Source organism: Pelodiscus sinensis, chromosome 10 (assembly GCF_049634645.1).
Source record: "Pelodiscus sinensis isolate JC-2024 chromosome 10, ASM4963464v1, whole genome shotgun sequence".
Lineage (NCBI taxonomy): Eukaryota > Metazoa > Chordata > Testudines > Trionychidae > Pelodiscus > Pelodiscus sinensis.
In genome coordinates, this window is record NC_134720.1 from 25,487,763 (window position 1) to 25,509,593 (window position 21,831).

General features: G+C 41.2%; 1 protein-coding gene across 2 annotated transcripts in view; it reads left to right on the top strand.

The window, feature by feature from the left end:
• GYG1 (glycogenin 1) overlaps window positions 1-17,188 on the top strand; it is a 26,988-nt gene extending 9,800 nt beyond the window's left edge. For both annotated transcript variants that reach the window (XM_075937695.1, XM_075937694.1), the window contains exons 3-7: window positions 4,310-4,484; window positions 4,771-4,933; window positions 7,851-7,977; window positions 12,281-12,500; window positions 14,880-17,188. In XM_075937695.1, coding sequence (XP_075793810.1) covers window positions 4,310-4,484; window positions 4,771-4,933; window positions 7,851-7,977; window positions 12,281-12,500; window positions 14,880-15,056 — 862 coding nt within the window. In that variant the 3' untranslated portion in view covers window positions 15,057-17,188. The remainder of the gene's footprint in view (window positions 1-4,309; window positions 4,485-4,770; window positions 4,934-7,850; window positions 7,978-12,280; window positions 12,501-14,879) is intronic.
• Window positions 17,189-21,831: the final 4,643 nt, after the last annotated feature.

The window sequence follows — 21,831 nt, forward strand, 5'->3', positions numbered from 1 at the left end:
CCATGTGTAGTCTGAGATTTCACTTTTGAAATACCCTTTTTCAAAACAGCAATTTCAAAAGTGAAATCTCAGTCTACACATGGTACTTTTGGGGGGGGGGAAAAAAACCCCACCCTTTTGGACATAAATATGCAAATGAAGTGCAGTATATGTAAATCTCTGGTTCATTTGCACTTTCAAAGTGCTTAATTTATATCCCTATTTCGAAAGTGGGATGTAGTACAGACAAGCCCTTAGTTTAGTACTCTTCCTAGTGCAAACTAATGGTTCTTATCCGCCTCTTTTAACTATTTAGTCTTTGAGGTGCCACCAGACTATTCGTTGGTTTTTAAGTTTTTCTTGTCACTTGACTAATTCGGCTACCCCTCTGAGGGTGTGTCTAGACTACCTAGTTTTGTCGACAAAACTATACCAGCGTCTACACTACCGCTGAGTTCTGTCGACATAATGTCGACAGAACTCAGCAGTTTTGTCGATGCTGGTATACCTCACTTTGAGGCATAACACCTTCTGTCGACAGAAGGTGTTATTGCCTGTAACATTGCGTCCAGACTACGGAGTTCTGTCGACAAAGCAGCTTGCAACTTGCTTTGTCGACAGAACTCAATGTGTCTGGACGCTCTTTGTCGACGGAAGTTTTGTCGACAGTATCTGTCGACAAAACTTCCGTCGACAAAACGCGGTAGACTAGACGTACCCTGAGAACCTCTGACATGTAACCAGTTACCACCTATCACCTTCTCTTTCCATTTATACTGTCATCCTGACCTTCTCTTTAGGAGAGGTTAGTATGTTCCTGTTACCTGTGATAAATGCGTTTGCACCATCCTTGAGATTGGGAACATTCTGGTACCACACTTTTGGATTCTGTTTGTGTGAGTACTCTGTACTTAGCATTACTTAGAAATGTGTGTTTCTGCAATATCAGTCTAGTTCTTGCCAGATTCTGTGAGCCTGTAAGCAGGTAGAGTCTGTTTGCTCACAGCCTGATTTTTTTTTTCTAACTTTGCTTCATATCAGCAAAGCTTGCCTGTTAGTTTGGCTCAGGTCTCTAATACAAGAGCTTATATCTAAGGGGCTCCTCCTGCTACACTCAGAATATTATCTCAAAACGCTGAGGGCAGTAGATACGAATGAGTTATTCCATCAGTTTCTATACCCTTGCTGCTTTCAGCAGTAAACTGTCTAGCCAGAGCTTGCTGATAGACAAGCTTGTATGCTGAAGAGACTGACACATAGCTAAACTTTAATCCACTAACTTAGAAAAGCAACGATGATTTTGTGGTTGTCTGGGGAGATCAAAGTTCAATGTCTGGCTCTACCACAGACATCTTGGGCAAGTCCTATCTCTCTGCCTCGCTTCATCAGTAAAATAGAGATAATGCTTCCTCTCCTACCCCTTCTCTATGTTGTATTTTAAGGCTGACACTGATATGGGAAGCACTATGTTGGTAGGAAAGCTTCTCTCCCTACTGTAGCTAATTCCACTCATTGGGGGTGGATAAATTATATCAATAGGAGAGATCTCTCCCATTGGCATGGAGCAGCTACTTCAGAGAGTGGAGAGAGAGCAGAGGAGCTGGACTGCTGTAAGATTTCTTGTGTAGTCATGGCCCTAAATTAAGTTCTTCAAGGTACTATTTCTGCCTAGGGACAAAGGACAAGTAGTTTCAGGCTAGTGCACTAGACTGTGATCAAGGCTGAGTACCCTGCTGTCCTATGAGGCATCATGTGTGACCTTGTTCAAGTCTTAATCTCTCTCCCTTTGTTTCCTATCTGTACAATGGGAGAGACTAGTCCTTCCCTAATTCATAGGTGTTTTGAGATAATTGCATCAAAAGCTGTGAGAGTGGAATAATCCAGTAATGAAGGCTATATAAGTACACTAGATAGAACTTCCAATTTTGAAAACACTTATGCCCTTGCAAACTTTGATACTGACCATTCATATTAAATTCTTCTTGAATGTAGAAAATGGGCAAGCAGATTGTAGAAGCTCAAACGATGAGGAGAGTCTTATCTGGCATTGAATATATCAATGTAACAATCCTTTCCACTACAAACCTAAACTCTGGCATGAAACAAACCTTAAGTCTCTGACTACAGAGTTTAACTTCAGGCAATGACTCCCCGTTGAACTTAAGAATGGGAAGTTACTAGCTAGACTGGTTACATGACCCTTGTTCTCTAATCCACAGGAAGCTGTTTTGGCAAAATACTGCTTGCTGTAATGACAGGTGATTCCATGATTATCTCCAACACAAAATGGGCTACTTAATCTCTCAGAGCTCTCAACTTCAGTGCCTCACTTACACAACAATCTGTTCAGGTGAATCTTACTCCTGTCCACTAGGCTAGCAGTTTCCTCCACAAGAGGAAGGGATGAAAGTAAAAACACACGTAATTAAAATAAGTTTATTTGCACAACCAGTAAAATGTGGCATTATTAGAATTTGCAGATTTCATTACTGATCTACAACATCATTGCATATTTTAGAAGTAGCTTTTTAAAAAACTTCCACTAGAATGATACTGAATGTCACTTAAAAAGCACAACAGGTGACAATCTGGTGGGCAAAGTACAAATTGAATGGTCTTGATCTACAACAAGTATACAATTTAACTCCCTGATAGTAGCTCAAAATACTCCAGATGCTAATGGGCTGGCTAGTTCCAACTTGCACTGCTGTTGTTAAATGTAAAATGTCAAGGACTCAGAAACAATAAATGTTGGTCCCCAATAGCCCGACAATAGTCTGTCAAAATCAAGTGTAATACTCTTAGTCTCTCTACTCACTAAAACATCAGAATCAGCAGACTTAAATGATAAAAACTGAACCTGAAGAACTGCCAAGAGCTTTAAGAACTTGTATCATACTGTAGTTTAGCTATTCAGAGTTGAGTCTTTTAACTTAGTGGACAATCTCTTGCTGCAAGTGACCATTTCCAAGTAAAAGGAAGTAAACTAAGCTACCTAGATATCTATTTCACTCATTGGCACACAAATCCATGACTCAGGCATAGTCTACATTAACAAATTTTGTCAACAAAACTTATGTTGGCACCCAAAAGTCGTCAAAACAGATTACCAGAGGGTGTTTACACTTGCTCCCTCTGTCAACGGATCCCATTCACATTGAGAGCACCATCAGTGATGGTGCAAGCAATACACTGTGGGTAGATGGAGCTGATCTGAGCATCTTGGGGATACCCTCGATTCTCCCACAGCCTCCTCAGCTGCTGAGTGGTACTATGGGTAGCTCCGAGGTCTCCATTCTGAGATGTTAAAACAGCACAATAGTCTGTCCCCTCCCTTTGCAGCAGCAGATTGCCTGCTGTTGTGATTCTAGTGCAGGGCAGAACAGGAACAGTCCAGTGATTTGCTCTTTGTTTGTGAGCAGCATACTCAGCTCTCAGATATTTCCCTTTCAAAGCTCTGGGGAAGCGATGTATCCCTGCAGGGCAGCAGAGATCAAAACACTGAGCAGAGCAATCTAGGCAGGCATTGTGAGATACTGGCAGAAGCCAGTTCTGTCAACAAGACAAATAGCAGTGTTTACATTGGCTCTGTCAACCATTAAGGGAGGAGAGAAGAAAAGTCTCTTGTGGAAATTTTTCTGTCAATGAAACTGAGCATTTTTCCTGACAAGCTGCATTGCATGGTGTACACTCTCACTGTTTTGTCACCAAAAAGCGGGTTTTTGCAACAAGATGTGGTAGTGTGGACAAAGCCTAAGTGAACACTCTCTTGATGGACTAGATAAACTAGCAACATTGGGGTCTGGTCATTGTAGCTTTAAACATCAACAGTTGTTTTTGACTTAATATTGGCTATGCAAGGAATGTGTTATGCAATTACTTGTACTAGAACTGTTTAGGATTCAGCTGCTGTCCAAAGTCCTGTACAGACTAGTCTAATAGCCTTCTGTTTTTCAGTTAGAGGCTTAAAATAGTCTGTCACCTCATCAAGAGGCAGTGTTTTCAGGTCTGGCTGAGGCAAACTGTGTGGGAGGCTTAAACTGTAAGACATTATCTACCTGACTTATACACATGACTTCAGTTCTCATTGGTGATGGGATTAGTAGCATTCAGGAACACCAACTTGGTAACTAAGGCATTTCTAAACTAGACATTTGACAACTCTTACCCATCTGTTTTTTTTTTTTTTAAATAGACTAAATTTAAGATTTCATCTAGGCTTCCACTCCATATTGTGCTCTAAAAGTTTAAGCCGTACAAAGCTGTCTCAGGGTTGGGGATATTGGAAGGATTGTCTTGCAAAAGTAAATCAATGATTACTTTTCCACAGGAAAGTGCTAGAGAAGGTTTTTGATGAAATCGTATTGGTAAATGTCTTGGACAGTGGGGATTCAGCCCATCTAGCACTAATGAAAAGACCTGAGCTGGGTGTCACATTAACAAAACTCCACTGCTGGGAATTGACTCAGTATTCAAAATGTGTGTTCATGGATGCAGACACAATGGTAAGTTTTATATGTTTGCTATTCAGAATACTGTTCCTTCTATTGGTTTGCAGTAGAGACCTCTTATTATTGGGGACTTGTAATTCAGTGTGCTTAAGCCTACAAAACAACTTGTAATTGGGTGTAATAAGGGAATATATCCATGTCAAAATGGTCCTCCAAAAAATGAGATGTTTGATATGAACACTTGCGTTCATATCTTGGGGTGGATGGCAAAATCAACAGAGCATAATGCTATGAATCACCTAGCCTAGAAAACAAAGCAATGTTTCCCCCTTACAACTAGGTTTTATCAAAAATTGATGAGCTTTTTGAGAGAGAAGAGCTATCTGCAGCACCAGATCCAGGCTGGCCTGACTGTTTTAATTCCGGAGTTTTTGTTTATCGACCTTCCATTGAAACATACAATCAGCTGTTACAACTTGCCACAGAAAAAGGCAGCTTTGATGGTATGTATTGAATTCACTGCCAGCATTCAGGTTTACATTGTTTAAAATGTTGTGGGATAGGGGAGAGAATATTTCAGATAGGCATTCCTTCAGGGACACCATTTACATTAGAATTCTGAAATTCCAGTACCTCGCTGGAAAGAATACTTGTGTTTACAGGAATCTCATATGTATGGATTCCTATAGATTGAGTCTGACTTGATTATAGTTGGAAATCTAACATCAATCATTAATAAGCTTATCTAGTATTAAAAGGCCTAGATGGAATTCAAAGGCACCTTAATGAGTCTTAAGTGGAGAAAGCTAGGCCAAACTAAACAGCCATTTGTAAAGCTCTTTCTGCAGTTCTCAACTAGGATACTGAACATTGTTCAGACAATAAATCAATATAGCATCCTGCATTTTTGAAACCAGCTAGTCACTAATGGATTTGATTGCGTTGGCCACTTAAACATTAATCAGTGAAAATAAGCTCCTTTCTAGTGAAACTTTTCACAAAATAATTTGTGGATATCCCAAGGACAAGGTGAATGTGATGTTCAGAAAGCTGGATTGCTCTAAATAGCTTTTTTTCCCCAATTAAACTTATTCTTCCACTCCCAGTAGTTTGTCAGATAGCTTTCAGTGAAATTGGAGATTTTTATTAATGAATAGCAGCATTTCCTAAAAAAAGATGAAATTTGTCTCTATGGAGACAACCATAGTGTTACTCAGAGTGCATGTGGTGAAAGCATTTGGAGTCATGTACCTTCCCACCCCTCTATCCCTCATTTGTTGCTTTGCTTGTATTAAGCATGCTCAATACCCTTACCCTCAGCTACCCTCATTCTGAGCTCCACCCCTCACTATCAGCAGGCACGGGTCATCTCTGGTTGGTAACTCATTAAAATTCAAGTGAACTTCTTTAACAGCCTTCTTCATACTGAGTAGCAGTTTGCTTATCAGACCTCTAAAGAGGGTTCAGACTGACTATTCCCAGGAGTAAGTTTCCTGGTGTACGTGGTTCCTTGCTTTTCTGTATTTGTTCTGGCAGGTGTTGTTGCTAGGCCCCTTAATCTAGAGTGGTAGCCAAATGAGATTCAACAAATGGCATACTGATTATAGGTGGCTGGTAAATGTCCTTTGGAACACCTTTTTCAAATCCTTTGGTAGTAGAGTTAAACTTGCTGCTTCGCTGAATAGCTAGACATGCAGTCCAGAAGTTCCATGTAGTTGCTACCTTGTGGACCAGCAAACTGGAGTATCCCCTTCAGGGATAGAAGAGAAAAATTGCCATTCCACCTCAAACTGCTGTTGTAACAGAACTGTATTAAGATGTGTTGAGTTGGTAGAACACCATTGGAATAAGCATCTCAAATATTTACATAGGCACTTCCTAATAGTGTAGGAGTCTTGAAAAAATAAAGGCCTGCAAGCTCCCAATATATAGTCTCTCGACTTGGAAGAGCTTTCTTAATATCAGGTGGTAAACTCAGTAGGTTTCTGTGACCCTCAAATGTATCCCACATGTCACTCATTGCTTTTTTAGTGCTGCTTTGGCAAAAATCTTCATAGTAAAACATGGCCATGATTTCTTCAGAATTGTATCTTTTTGGCTCTGCTATAGTGATTTCATTATGATAAGATGGGCTCGACAAATAGGCTAATCTACTCGCCCATGGCGAGTAGATTATAGCCCGATGTGGCTGCGCAGCGCGGTTTGTGCATGTGCAGTGTGCACTTCTGCGCAGCTGGCAAGCAGGGCTCGCTGCTGCTTGGCAAGCTCTGATAAGTGATAAGCTTGCTTGCCCAAACTGACTGGCTGGACTAAATGTAATTGAATTGTTACTGCTCTCCCCATGTTTAGTATTAATACAGTAGTTTTAATGTTACCTTAATACTCTTTACCAACATAAGATCGTATGTGGGGTAGCCCTATAATGTCCTTAAACAGAAATGGTCCAGCTAAGGTGGGGGGGAAGGGAGTGGAGGATTTGTTATTCGTCTGGAAAAAAGTACTGAAGCTATATCGATATGTAAAGAACAAATGTCAAGGTGAAGAACATAATATCACTTCTTTGTCTAATCTACTTCTATTTAGCATTAGAAGTCTCCTAGGAAAGCACGTATCATAATTGTTCTGCATAATTGTCCAGGTAGATGTTCACTGACTTCTTGTGTTGTAAACTAGTCTACATTCAACATAGGGGTCTGAACACTTACTGTATGTATCAACTTCTGAAGCATAAAACTTCTAGTATCATATGCATTTATACAGCTAACTAGGCGCTTTAATCCAGTAGACTTCTAGTATGACATCCCTCAGAAAATGTAATGAAAGCCTCAACTGCTTTTAGCAAACCAGTCAGGCCTTGATCCCAAAAAAGCAGTCCCCTGCAAAACTACCAAGCCAAAAGTGAGTCTCTAATAATTAATCATGAGTCAGTGTTATCTTGGTTATACATGTAAATCTGGAGTGACAGATCATAATCTAGACTGATCTACTGTATCTGCCTAACTGCAACTGAAATAACATATCTGACACTTCCAATGTTTACTACTCCAGTTTAACTCCAAGTTATGAATGGAAATTGAGTAGCATCATGCAAGACCAAATATATGTTCACATGTAGCCACTAGGGACTCTAAGCCTTTGGTGGTCTTCTGGGAGGTAAAATAGCCTATAAAGTATGACTGAACTTTGCAAATCTCTATGTGGCAAGAAGAAGAGGACTGATATGCCCTCCCAAGGGTGAAAATGTAAGTTGAAGAAAACTAACTTCTACAAATAGAATGCTACTCCATTGCCAGAGATTTCTACTGGATATACGAGCTCATGTGACTAAACTGAATCTTGAATCAGTTAGTGATATAGATAGAAAATTAACAGAAATACTGATTGTTTCCATGCAGCTTGCTAACTCTCTTTCCCTTTCAGGTGGGGACCAGGGTTTATTAAACACCTTCTTCAGCAACTGGGCAACAGCGGATATCAACAAACACTTGCCATTTATTTATAACTTAAGCAGCATTTCTCTATACTCCTACCTTCCAGCATTTAAAGCGTAAGTTCAACATTTTCTTGTAGAAAAATGATTTATCTTGTGTAGCCATTATATAGGCCAGATTTAGTAGATCTCTTATGAAGCTGATTGATCTCTTGCTAGATGGAAAAAGCTGTGTATTTAAAATCAGTTCTTTTGACTCCATTTTCAGTATGGAGATCCATGGCTTAGGCCAAATGAAGGGTATGTAATAGCTAGTGCAGGCTCTTAATTTCACTTTGAACCATGTAAAGGGCAACAACCATGTAATGGTTTAAACTTAAGCTTAGATTAAAAAAAACTAATTAAAATTGAAATAAATATTCTTTACATATGTGGTAGTAACTCATTCTTTAATTTACCTGGCATAGGTGCATTTGACATGCTCTTGTTCTATTGCAAGGGTGCAACTCTCGCTCTTTTAATGTCACATTCTGCTGTGAACAAAGGTATTATCTGCCCTGCAGTGCTTCCTTTCTAAAGAATTTGGTTGAGTGAAGCCCAAGCTAATGTGGGCTAGATATGGGGGGCAACTCCTAGCTAAAATATATATTCTCTCCTTCCTTTTTGACCTCCATGTTACAAAAATTAATCCTGATACCAGCATAGCTATTGGGTTGCCCCTTTTTTGAGGCTATCATCGGTAGCATAAATATTTCACAAACAATGTGGCAGGGACACCAGGTTTTATATCCTGCAAATAAGCAGACATGAAGCTTTTTCCTCTGTTTGCTTACATTGCACTTCACCGCAATCTTTCTAAATCTGCAATAGACCGCTCCTAGGGCAGCAAGTAAAAGTTTGGTTTTGTCCTTCTGATCAACATGCCCCTGCAATTCTCTGCCATTTCAGGTAATGTTTTTCCTATGTAATGGCACTCTACATTGTTACAGCATGAAATATATGCAAAAACTATTCGAACATGAGCTCAATTTACAACCTGTTATAACTGGACCATGTTACATTGCTAGCTTCAAAAGCAAGTGAGGAGTAATTCCATGAAAACTCAGCTGATCTCTAGATGACATCAAGTTGCTAGAGATTAACGCAGCAGCTAACATAAGCAGTATTGTTGCTGGCTCAAGTTCAAACCATGTCTTGTGATCTGAACATCTGAAATTGTCCGGTTTAAAATTAGAACACCTATTCTAAGAAGAAATGCATGCAAGCCAGAATGAATACTCACTCAGTAGTCCAAATAAACAGAATGTAATAAGCTAAAAGCTATTGTGATGTACACCTTTCTCAACTACTCCTTTGCTGAGATTAATCATTTCATATGGGAACTCTTATAATTGATCTTGTTGCCATGAGAGGTCAGCTGGATCTGCCTGGCGCAGGCAAAACTTTTTTATAAATTAAACTGAGATGCAGTCAGCTTAATGCGCTAATGGTTGTGGCTTCTGGATTTTGCAAGTAACAGATGATCTGTGTCAGGGTAGGCATGCTCAGTGAACACCTTTTTCATGTAGATGTCCAGATCCACTAGACTGCTTAATGGCTGGAAGGAACCAAAGTTTAAATCTACCCCAACAAATATCTAATCCTGTGAAGTGTACGTACCATGAGACTAAGCTTCACACCTGCATAGAAAGTTGTACATGTTGTCAAGCTTCAAAGCACTGAGTGGAGGTACCATTGCAGGGTATATGGGGGGGGGGGGGGGGGGAGCGGCGAATACAAATGATTGCAATCCATTAAGTTTTCTATGTATGTTTAATAAAAGATAAAAGCACTTTTGTCCTGATTTCAAAATGAGTGGCAGCAGAGAACAATTCAGGAATGAACGGACTGTACTAGTGTAACTCAGAGGAAATTGGTATTCTACAGTAAAGTCTAATGTTCACAAAACCAGAAGAATCATCCTAAACCAGCATTTCTCAAATGCAGGCACAGCCTCCTGGAGAGTAATGGGCAGGGGCGGAATGTTACATAAAGCAGTGTTTAGCCAATGTACAAATATCACTTTTCACAGATTTACTAGCGAGCAAGTCTTAACGCAAAAGAAACACCAACAAAGATGGGAGCATAAGCACAGTCGCTTCTATTCTGTTTAGGGCTAATGTAGTGTAGACTTGCCCTGGAACAAAGCCAACTGAGGGAAGGCTGCCCTCGAAGATAAAATGGAATTGTCTTGATTCCATTAAAGCAGTCTTGACTAGCTTAAAAATTAAACTTGGCCATCTATTCTAATCCAATCCCTTACTCTCTCTCAGGGACTCCACATGAAGCCTAAAAGCAAAATTCTTCAAAGCAAACTCTTGTCTCTTATTTATAGTTAATAGCAAGTTTGACCTAAACTGTGGCAACAAGATTCCTCCAGCTGTATCATACAGTAGTCTCAATCACTTTCAAAGGTTTATGTTGACACACATGAAAACATGCCATTTAATAAAATGTAGTTTTTAATTACTCCAAAACACTAAAATTGAAAAACATGCTACAGATCTCATTAATAGAGTTTTATATGTACCCTAAAGTCTGAGAAGTGGGAGTATTAGCTGCAGAGGAGAGAGCCAGGGCATCTGGGCCTTGGGAGAAAGTAAGCTGAGCTTGTTTAAATTATCTGACTTTTCTGTTGAAATGATCAGAAGTGAAGCGGGGAAATATAGACACCAAAACCACTGGTAGTTCACCATTTGGAAAACTTCTGCCTAGAGATTTGAGACTGATTGATTAGACTAGGTTCCTGCAACCAGAGAGGCTAAAAACTAACTCTCACTCTGAAGCTATGTCTAGACTGCAAGCTTCTTTTGGAAGAAGCTTTTCCAGAAGAGATCTCCCAGAAAATTTTTTTTTTTTTGAAAGATTGTCTACACAACAAAAGTACAATGAAAAAGTGATCTCATCCACACTGATAGGATGCTATTTTGCATTTCAGTTGTGATTACTGAAGACAGAATGGTTACCAGGGCAGTGCTTTTTTCTTAGAGGCCTCTTCTTTCAAAAAACCACACTTCCGTGTCCACACATGCGTTTTTTAGGAAAAGGCATCCTCCTCGTAGAAAGAAGTTTACCGCTGTTGGAAAAACCCCTCTATTCTTTTGACTGTCAAAAGAAGGCAACAGCAGTGTGAATGTAAGTGTAGTTTTTCCAGAAAAACTCTGCAGTGTAGACATACCCTGAGTGGAGGCAAGCTGCATAGCTATGTAACACTAGGAGTTCACTGGGCTAGGCTTCCTGGTCCTACTGGATTACTATTAGCACATTAAAGGGACTTTAAAAAGTACATCCACACTATAGCTGCATGACTATTAGTTTTTATGTAAGGACTACATAAATAATCAAATTCTCTTGACCTACCTAGAAAGCTGAGATTTGTAGGGGTTTTGAATAGTTATGTATTTAAAAGATGCAGTTTGTCAGTGTGGGGGAGAATTGAATTACCCCCCCACCCCTGCCCTAGAGTCTCATCCTGACAGGTGGTACAGACTGAGCCAGTGTTGTCCGTAGGGATGGTGCAGTGCCTGGGACAAATCTACCTCTCTGCTCTCCTCCTCATCTGCCTGTCACTTACCTCCCAGCTAATCTCACCATCCATCCAACACATGTCCACCTATCTCCCATTCACTACCTAGTCTCCAAGCTATCTGTCCAGTGTCCTGCCCCCATATCCACCTCCTTGCCCCTTTCCTGCCTGCTGTTTGCCTCACCCTCCTGCCCATGTTCTCACCTGAACTGTGGTACAAATAGCAGCCCAATTGTACATGGCTAGGAACACAGAACAGAGGGCTAACTACTGGGAAAGTCCTGATTCTATCAAAACATGGGACTCCCCAAAACACAGGGCCTTGGGCAGTTGCCCCAATTTGCTCTACCCAAGGCACAACTCTGGCCTGAACTACCCTTAGCAAAGGTGCTGTGGCAACCAACTAGAACTTCCCCTTCTGTAGGGCTGAAGACTAAGAAACCAGTGATCTTGTCACTGGGATCTGATTAAGCTAAGTGTATGGTACCTAGCTATTTGGATCACCGAATCTGTAGTGGAAACTCTCATTCTTTAAAACTTGTTCTGATTGCAACTGCTGCTTGAGACTGTTCCATCCTGAGCACTTGTGGACCCCAAACTACAAAGAAACTGGCTGTTGTAAGTACTGAAATAACCCAAACCTAGTGGTTTGTGCTATTTTCAATCTGAATAAGCTATTTAAGAGAGCTTTCTACCTGCATTCTTCTGTTGCATAGTGATGTGTTCAGTGTTGGTAGGCAATAGCATTTCCTTAGCTTTTTCTTTAGGAGATGGAGTGCTATCCTGGTAGTGTTTGGTTTTTTTGTTTTTTTTCCTGGACATCTAATATCTAATTCAAATGTCTTTGTTTGGCAGGTTTGGTACAAATGCTAAAGTGGTGCATTTCCTAGGAAGAATGAAACCATGGAACTACACATATGATTCCAAAACAAAAAGCATAAAAGGTGATACAAGTGATCCTACAATTGTTCACCCAGAATTCCTCAACATGTGGTGGGATACCTTCATCACCAACATCTTACCACTACTAGAACAACATGGAATTGTAAAAGACACTGCTACTGGTGTAAAGGCGGTATGTTGTCCTCTTATCTTGGATACCTGCTTCAAAACAGTGTAAATGGGAATGTTCTATTTCCCCATCCCAGACTTCAAATTACTGAAGGCTTCAGGGGCAATCCATTGACTTGAAGTGTAGCTTTCTCCAGCTCCTTTGACTTCAAATAAAATTGAACAAAGGAAATAACTGGGTTAGCCTCACCGCTGGTAGAACTGTTGACCCATCTCCCTCTCCAAATAAGTACTGTAGACTTCCAATAATCTGGCACCTTTGGGACCTAGGTGGTGCCGGATTATCAGATATGCCGGAGTAGCGGGAGGTCCTGGTACAGCTGCATGGCTTAACAGCTGGCCGTGACACACTCTCCCTCCCTCTCCTCCTCCCCTTTCCTCTTAGCTTCTACTCCATGCTGTAACCCGATCCCCTCCCCCTCTCCTTTCCCCTTCTACTCCATGCTGTAACCCGATCCCCTCCCCCTCTCCTTTCCCCTTCGCTGAAGCAGAAGACTCTTCTCCATACTGTAATACGATTTCCCCCCCCCCCCCCCCCCCCCCCCCCCCACACACACACACACCGCACGCACAACCTTATAGTCGGTCCTGGTACAGCCGGCACCCTGTGCTGAGTGGTCGGCTTGTTAATCAGCTGGACAGGAGCACCTGACATTTTGATGCCGGAGTATTGGGAGTGCTGAACAATTGGGTGATGGAGTATTGGACTGCAGAGGATTACTGAGGAAGTAGCTACTAACAATGCTGCAGAAATCAAATTGGGGTAAATCTCTTTTCAAACTACATAGAGGCCTGACTCTTACTTACTTCAAGTGAATAGACTTGGTCATCTAGCTCAAGCGGTAAAGACTCAAGGTTCTTGGGGACAGTCCTTACACCTGTCACCCAAACAAGAATGTTATCTTACAAAGTAAAGAGTCAGGATCCTGAAGTCCTTAAGTAATTTGCAGCAACCTAACATTCCTACTAACTAATAGGAATTACCTAGCTGTTAACCAATTTAAAGCTCACCAGACTAAATTTGAATAATTTTCCAACAGGAGAACTACATACACTGAACTAAATGTTTCTAATTTTTCCAAAGTCAGCACATCTCAGATTAGAAAGTACGTGAACCTGAGCCTAAACTTTGTCTCCATTTACGTCTAGTACTGAAGCTATGCTACTGATGCAGAAATATCAACCCACTTATTTTTTTAAAAAAAGATTTGTCTTGTAACAAAATACTGAATTTTTACATGATATCACAAACAAGAGAAACTCCAGAAATCCATACTGAGCTACCTTGTAACTAACTAACCCCCCTTTACTAACTAAAGTGAACCCCCATCTTATGCTCCATGACTAATGAAGAGCAAAATGTTGATGCTGAATGGCCTAAAATTAGGATAGATCAGGAACCTCTTATTAGAGGTTCCCCCATAACAATGAAACTGAATTCTGAACACTGGTATCCTAACTTCACTGATTAACAGAGCCCCTATTAGTGAGAGAAAGCAATCTGATGCAGTGATTAAGCTCTCTCCCTCAATGACAGTGTGCCAGTATAGGCACCACAAGTGATATGAGATATATGGGTGATCATCCTTCATTCTGAAGCTACTCTGTAGAAGTAACCTAACAGCATTACTATTCATGCATCTCAGACTGAGGCTGCAGATAGTTTATAAGCATGACTAAGAGAACTTGGCATACCACAAGTGCTGCTAATGCACTCAAGGCTGGTGTTGACAGTCTCTGAGGAGAGAGGAGAGAAAATAAATAGAATGCTACATCTCTAATGATTCAGTCTGACTAATCTAACAAGAAGCCAGAAAAGCTAGTCTAGAAGACTGCATTGGTAGAATAAATGCAAAGTATAGGGTAAAGCAACTTTCTATCTTTATTTTACCTTTCAAACAGTGTGTTTAATAGCATGTATGGAATGCAGCTTTGCAGTGACTATATACTAAATTTAATATAAGAAAATAAATTAGTTTTAAGTTCTCAACCTTTCTAAGCCCAAAGTTACTGATCTATTAGAGCTGTTGTTTCTGTTATCCATCTTACACCTTTCTAATGAACTATTTGCAGCTATCGGGCTTGGTCTATTCTCTGGCTTTCTCTTGTGGCTTCTGTAGAGAGGTATGAAGAACTTAAACCAGTACATTCCTATGCGCTCTCCATTGACTTCTCACTCTGGTTTTTGTTTCTGTTTTTTTTTTGTTGTGCGGTTTTTGTTTTTGTTTTCCAGCTAAGGAAGTTGTATAACTCCTGCATTTTTTTTTAACAGTGCTTGCTGCTTTGCATGAGAGCATCTTAGTGGTTCTCCTGCCCTCTATTGCTTGCTTAGAAATAGGCCATAGAACTCTTATACAGTCTACTTACTATGCTCTCTTTCCAGGAAGAGGTTGCAGAGGCAGTGTCCCACATGTCACTTTCAGCAGCAGTGCCAACATCTACCCTACCAGCTGTATCTTCAGAAGAACGGAAGGAAAGGTGGGAGCAAGGCCAGGCTGACTACATGGGAGCAGATTCCTTTGACAATATCAAGAAAAAACTTGACTCCTACCTCCAATAGAAGCGCTTCTGTTGCTGATGTTCAGATACAAGAACTTGTTCCAGAGCTATAGCATCTAGGAAAGTGTTTAAATATGGTCAGTTAAGCTTGCTAGTCGTTTGATAAAACTCATCAGGCTGAAGATATTTGCAGTACTACAGGTGAGAACTGAGCAAAAGGGATAGAGTAGAAATCCTTGTGCCAGCTGTACCTGCAGAATCCTGAAGTCTTCCCTTGTAAGTAAGACTGCTGGATGTGCCTAGTTTAAACAAAAAACCACACTTCGAACAGGGGCACTAAACTGGTTAGACACTTATTCCTTAAACCCTGTAGGGCTGTGCTTTCTCTTTTAAAAGAGGAGTGGCATCACTCCTTTTTGCTTGCTATCTTGTACAGAAGACCCTATTTTGTGGGCGATTGTTTAGAATTGAAGTGGTTGGAACACTGCCTTACTGTAAATGTTAGTACTAAACTGTTAGCATACAAACTTAATAGAACTTCTAACAACAAAGGCACGGCTTTACTGTATTAGTCTCACACTGAAGGTCTTGAGCTGATTTTATGTACAGTATATGCAGCATGATAGAATCTTTCTTTAGTTCTATATACTATGGGACTAGTAAAACTGAGTTTTACCTGTAATTGCATTCATTGCAAAATAAACTCATGATGCATTTCTGGTTTCCCTAACTAATAATCTTGAGCCATTCTAAGAAATATTGGATACATCTGCAAAGGTCTCAAAGTCCTGACTGCTAGAAATGGGAGACCACTGCAGTAATTAAACTCCTTGTAGGCTCATAGAATAGCTTGTGAATTTAATGGACTTCTTTATTTTGGGGACAGTAAAGCTACGGTCTACACTACGAGTTTTGCCAGTAGAGGCAATGCAAATGAAGCGCAGATTAGCATTTTCTTGCGCTTCATTTGCGCTAGGGGTTTTTGCGCAAAAAGGAAACATCCACACTGCTTGTTTTTGTGCAAAAATAGATCGGAAGTGAGTGCGCAAATGAAGCATGAGGAAAATGCTAATGCATGCTTTATTTGCATTGCCTCTTCCGGCAAGACTCATAGTGTAGACGTAGCCTAAGAGTAGCTATCTTGTTGGCAGTGGATGGATAGATAGTGGTGGCAGCATAAAACATGTCTGCAGGTCAGACTAAGAGCAAAGGAGTCCTGTAGAGAATACGTCTTGAAAGAGGTCTGCGTGGCTGACTAGTCTGAGTTCCAAAGGATCTCATCTCTCAAAGATAAACCAAAAGTTCTTCAGAGTGATGGCTCATACAGGAGGTCTGCCCCCTCCGCTGCCCTCCAGTAGGAAGATCAACAAAGTAGCCTACAAGAGCTGTGAAGGACTAGACATGGAAGGAGACTTATTCCCTGGCCTTCAAAAAAAAAAAAAATCTTAAAGGGTTCCCTAGAGAGCCCTGTTGCAGACAGTAAAAGCTGCCATTGCTTTGTGCAAACCCAGGTCTTAAGTCCAATAAACCAAGTTCTAGCACAGCTCCCTTATGTAAATTTTCCCCAATAGACAAAGAAATGCCACATACTCATGCATGGAGTAAGACAAAACTCAAGAGGGCATGCCTCACCTACTCCATTAGCAACTGCTGACCTGCAAGGCAAGAGGTGAGGCAGTATGTGGCAGGAGCACAGGCACTGCAGTAGAGCCTTGTATAGTTCCAAGCACATGTCAGCTTCATGGAGTGTGGGGAGGAGAAGAGAAGTGGAAGACAAGCCACATCTCTGTAAAAAAGACATTCATGCACAATGTCAAGGATTTAAACCATCACTCCAACTTTCCTTTGACTCCTGCCTCTTCAACTAGTCCATATCTGCCTGTATCTTTGGATGCAGCCACTAGCACTAACTTGCAGTCACCAAGTCATTCTACTATGGTAGTGTCTGGTCACTGCTCTAATATTGGCTTCGGGGAGGTTCCCTTACTCAAGATGTAGTGGAGGGTTCAGGCTAACTACTATTTTGACAGAATTCCAGTTGGTAGCTCTACTGAGTTTAGCATCCTGCTTAGCAGAATGAGTGGGACTGGAGTTTGCCATAATTTGTAGCAGGACTAGCATCATTCTCACCAGTCCCCTGCCACCAGTAAACAATCCCACAAAGGATGTGCTATCAGGAGTGGGTAATAAAAACAGCCCACAGCATGTGTTCCTGCTGGCCTACTGCCACTGTTTACCTGTACCTCTGCAGGTATCAGGATCACAGCATTGGCTGGCTGCAACTCACTGTTTGCAACCAATGCAAGCAGCAGGAAGCATCACATGGCACGCTGCTTCCTACCATTCACATTGGCCATGAACGAATGGCAATCCACAGCCAACCACAGCTGTGATACTCCGATACCTAGAGGCACAGGTAAACGAGGTGAGGCCTGCCAGGGACTAACCCTGCATACAGGATCCAACCTGTGGGCAGGAATTTGCCCATCTCTGCTTGCTGTAGAGATAAAGTCAGTAGTATATCAACAGCATCCATCTATGTGCACTGATTTATTTACTGCCTGAATACCATGATACTAGCATGCTGGGTCTGTGTATATAGCTTTTGGGTAGCATGTTTGTCACTGTACTCTTGCCAATATATGGGTGCACAGTAGCTACAGCAATTGTTCTGCTTTAAAATAGCAGAATGTTCAATACCAAAATTGTTTATGTAGCTTTAAGTGAATATCTAATGCTTTGTGATCTTAAATCATAGAACTGTGCTCCCTTTTTAAGGGAAGTCTGGTGTGAACCTATATGAATCTCTGTATATAAAAGCATCTAATTTTCAGTTCAGTTCCCTTATCTGAAATGGAAGGGGCAAATATCCGAGCAGACTGTATGCAATGATTTTTTTTTTTCAGTATAAGAAAGGAGCCAGTTAAAAACCTTGCCAAAGAGTTGGATGGCTAAGGAATGGTGAAGTTAATTTTATTTCCAAAGGTGTTTAACAAAGGACTGTACTCTCAAAGCATAGGCGCTTTTCTATAAGATATGTTCATGCTACATTTGACCACATTCACTAAGCAAGCTGAGCCTTTGTACATTTTCCACAGAAAAGACAACAACCAACTTTTGTTAAGTGGCTCTTGTGTTTGAAACCACCACCCTTAGGCATGGTAGATGCAGAATACACAATCAGAATTTACATGAATTCAGTAGTATGGTTCTAGGTACAATGTAAATTCTAACTAAAAGCAGAGGTGCTTGAAGTACGTTATTTCCAAATTGACAACTAATGAAGCTTTTGACCTAAAAGCTAACATGGGAGTTCTAATTTTAGTAGTCTTCCCTGAAAAATAGTTAGTGGCTATAAATATTTTAAATAAATGTTTCTGCTTAATAAAAGGCTATTCTACATCACCGCTCCAGGAAACGAGAGAGCAGAAGCAGTGTTTACTGTCCTCCATTTATACCTGATAGTAAATCACTCAGTAGTCTGAAAATGTCTTAAGTATGAGCTACCACTGTTGTAGACTGCAACTTCAAGCCATAGTTATAACTCAGTGAAACTTAAAAGGTCTATTGACCCAGCCCTGAAAGAAAGGCACAGCAATTTAGCATGGAGAGCTTACAGTCTTTGCAAAATCCTAGGAAAACATTTAAAATGTATTTAAAGTACAGGAAACCATTTCAAAATTGACACTACAAACTTGTATCTTGACTAGCCAGAAACTACCATGATTTTAGTTCACTATCCACACCATGATTTTAGTTCACTATCCACAACTACATTCCTAGCCTCTACTGGTTCAATGATATTTCCAACATACAGAAGATGAAAATATTTCAACTACTCTGATCTTTTAGGTATCACCAGAGTAGCAGCCTTTCTATTTCAATTCTTGCAGTGAGATAGGGCCTCAAAATGCAGGTCTCAAATTTTAACACTTAAGTTAAGGTATAAATGTCTTAATTCTGCTCTTAACATATGGAAAAAAGCAGTGTAAAAGCTGAACAAACGTTACCTGCAGTAGTATTTTAAGCTGGCCAGGAGGTGTACTAATTGTTCATGAACCATTTTCCAAGTTTTAATATTTCAGGGGCAAATTCAGTCTTCCTATCACACTTTAATGCTGAAGTCAGATGCTCACCATAGCAGCGGGCAAAAAGACGTAATACAGTTCTGTGCTCTTTCTTGCATGTTTTCATGCAACCATATGTTCTCTGTGCTTACATTTTTTTTTTTTACTTATACCCCTTGCCAGCTGATGTACATAGTTTGTCTTTGCAGAAAGTATGCCACTTTTGCCAATGAATCTTATTGATCCATATTGTAAGTTAGTATCGGCTGGTGCATTGTCAAACTGTATCACCTTAGTGTGTTTTCATATGTCTGACATGAAAGTGCAAAGAAAAAAAAATCACTGGTCTGTCACATTACCACAAGAATCTCAACCTTCCTTGGCTATTGTCAGTGATTTCAGAAGCAGCAACTGCTTGTACAAAGCACAATATTTGAAGTGTTCATGGTGTCTACAACCATAACATAGGGGCAAGGACTAAGCCTCTGGCAATGGGCATTTAAATTAGTATTTAATATTTCCCAAATTGGCATTGCATTTTTTCCTATGAATTACTGATGGACTATCTTCCAGAATCAGACAAAAGCCTGATTACTCTTTCTTTGGCATCCATGGACACTTGAAAAATATCATGACCACCTATGATATGATGATCAGATAGATTACAGGCAAATTGCTTAAAGTAGACTTTTTGAAGCCATCTGTATCCCTAAATTACTTCTATTGAAAGCTGCCTCCATTGTGCAGCATGTGGCAAACCACAATCAGTTCAGAGTTTGATTTCCAGAGTAATGCCATGCTGCATTAAACTAAGGGAGGATAGTGGGGGGGCCTAGCACCTTATCTTCAACAGTGAGCAGTATGTTACTGGATTTTTAAGAGGAAAGTGCAAAAATTTACCCATCATTTACCTAACCCTGTAATGGTTTAGCACAAAGAGACTTATACGATTATGCTTGTGATCAGCTGCTGAGTAAGCTTCATTGTACCTAGTATAACAGCAGATGTTTTATTTAGCTAAATGTCTAATACTTTAAGATTAAACTTTTGGTCTTGACTTTTGTGTAAGAGGGCAAATCAGTGACTTGGAGGTTTGCTCTACCGTGACACCCCATTCTTATATCTGGGACATTCTATTCCATACCTCAGTACAGGCAGTCCCCGGGTTACGTGGATCCGACTTATGTCGGATCTGCACTTACAAACAGGGCTTTTCTCGCCCTGGAGGATGCGGGCAGCAGAACCGCCCGTGTCCTCCAGGGTGAGAAAAGCTGCTCCGCATCTCCTTGGTCTGCTGGGCCCCCTCCCAGCAGACCAGGGAGACGCGGAGGACTGGGGTGGTGGGACCGTGGCGCGTCTCAGTCCCGCCTCCCGTGTCTCCCTGGTCTACTTGGGTGGGGGCGTGCAGCTAGTGGTCGTCCCCCCCAGCAGACCAGGTTTTTCTCGGGATGCCTGTGGTAGAGCAGTTGGGGTGCTGCCAGTTGGTCCTGCAGCACCGCTCTCAGCGCTACTGGAGCAACCCAGCAGCACCCCAGCGGCTCTGTCCCAGGTATCCCCAAGTCAGCTGCTGCTGAAACTGACCAGCGCTGACTACAGGAAGCCTGAGGCAGAGTTGCTCTGCCCCGGGCTTCCTGGAATCAGCGGCTGGTCAGTTTCAGCAGCGGCTGAATCTGGATGCCAGTTCCGACTTACATACAGATTCAACTTAAGAACAAACCTACAGTCCCTATCTTGTACGTAACCCGGGGACTGCCTGTATAGGCAATACTGATATAGTCAGTGGAGCTTCCTGGGGCTAGACGTGTGGTTTCAGGTCTTCAATGTCAGAGAAGCAGTTTGATTCAGCAAGTTCAGGAAGGCAAAGGCCTGGGCTAAACTGCTATTTGTAATCACTACAAAATATATACACCCACTTGACCAGAAGCACTCAACACCCAGCCACAATTTTTTTCTACTGCATTCCAGGAACAAGGAACTCAACTGTAAATAGGTATGCCCACATAGCAAAGAAAAACCCAGGGCTAGCCCATGACAGCATAATTAGGATTGCATGAACCCTCTAATCCCACAGGGTCTTAGAGACCAGACAACATCCCAAACTCAGAAGTTGAGACCGCAATGAACCATAGAAGCACAGTCTAGCTGGGGGTGTGTAGATGTACCCAATGAGGCTATTAGTCATTTCACTATCTAATGCCCAGAAAGTAGTCACAATTCTTTGTTATTGTTGGGCCCTCATAGCTCAGGACAAATTAAAGGTAAAAGACTGATGAGGAAAGGCATAAAAATAGCACCAATTTGTGTGTAACCTAGTGAGGGAGGTCAGTTTGTTTTGGGAAGGAGTGGGGGGAGGAAAAGGAAAGTTAGTCAATGTTAAACCCATCTAAGGCAAAAGTAAAAATTATTTTCTAATTCTAAGGATGTTAAGAAAGGGGCAGTCCACTAATCATGTAGTTAAACATTTTATCAAAGGCTTTCTCGGTCCTGGCTCTCACTGTGTCCAGGACTGAGCTGGAATTGCTCATTCCCAGCTTGGGCTGGGTCCAGCAGCCCCCTGCCTTGCCTGTGTGTGGTGCTGCCTGCTGGACTCCAACATGCTTTTAAGCTAGCTCCCCTCCCACCTTGCTACCACTGATACAGAGGCAGCAAAGTTGAGGGGAAGCATGTAGTCCTTACTTCTGACCACACTAACCAGATCCACACATATATCAAGGAAAATCTGACTTACCCAAAGGCATAACTACTACATAAGGAAGATCTACTTAGATA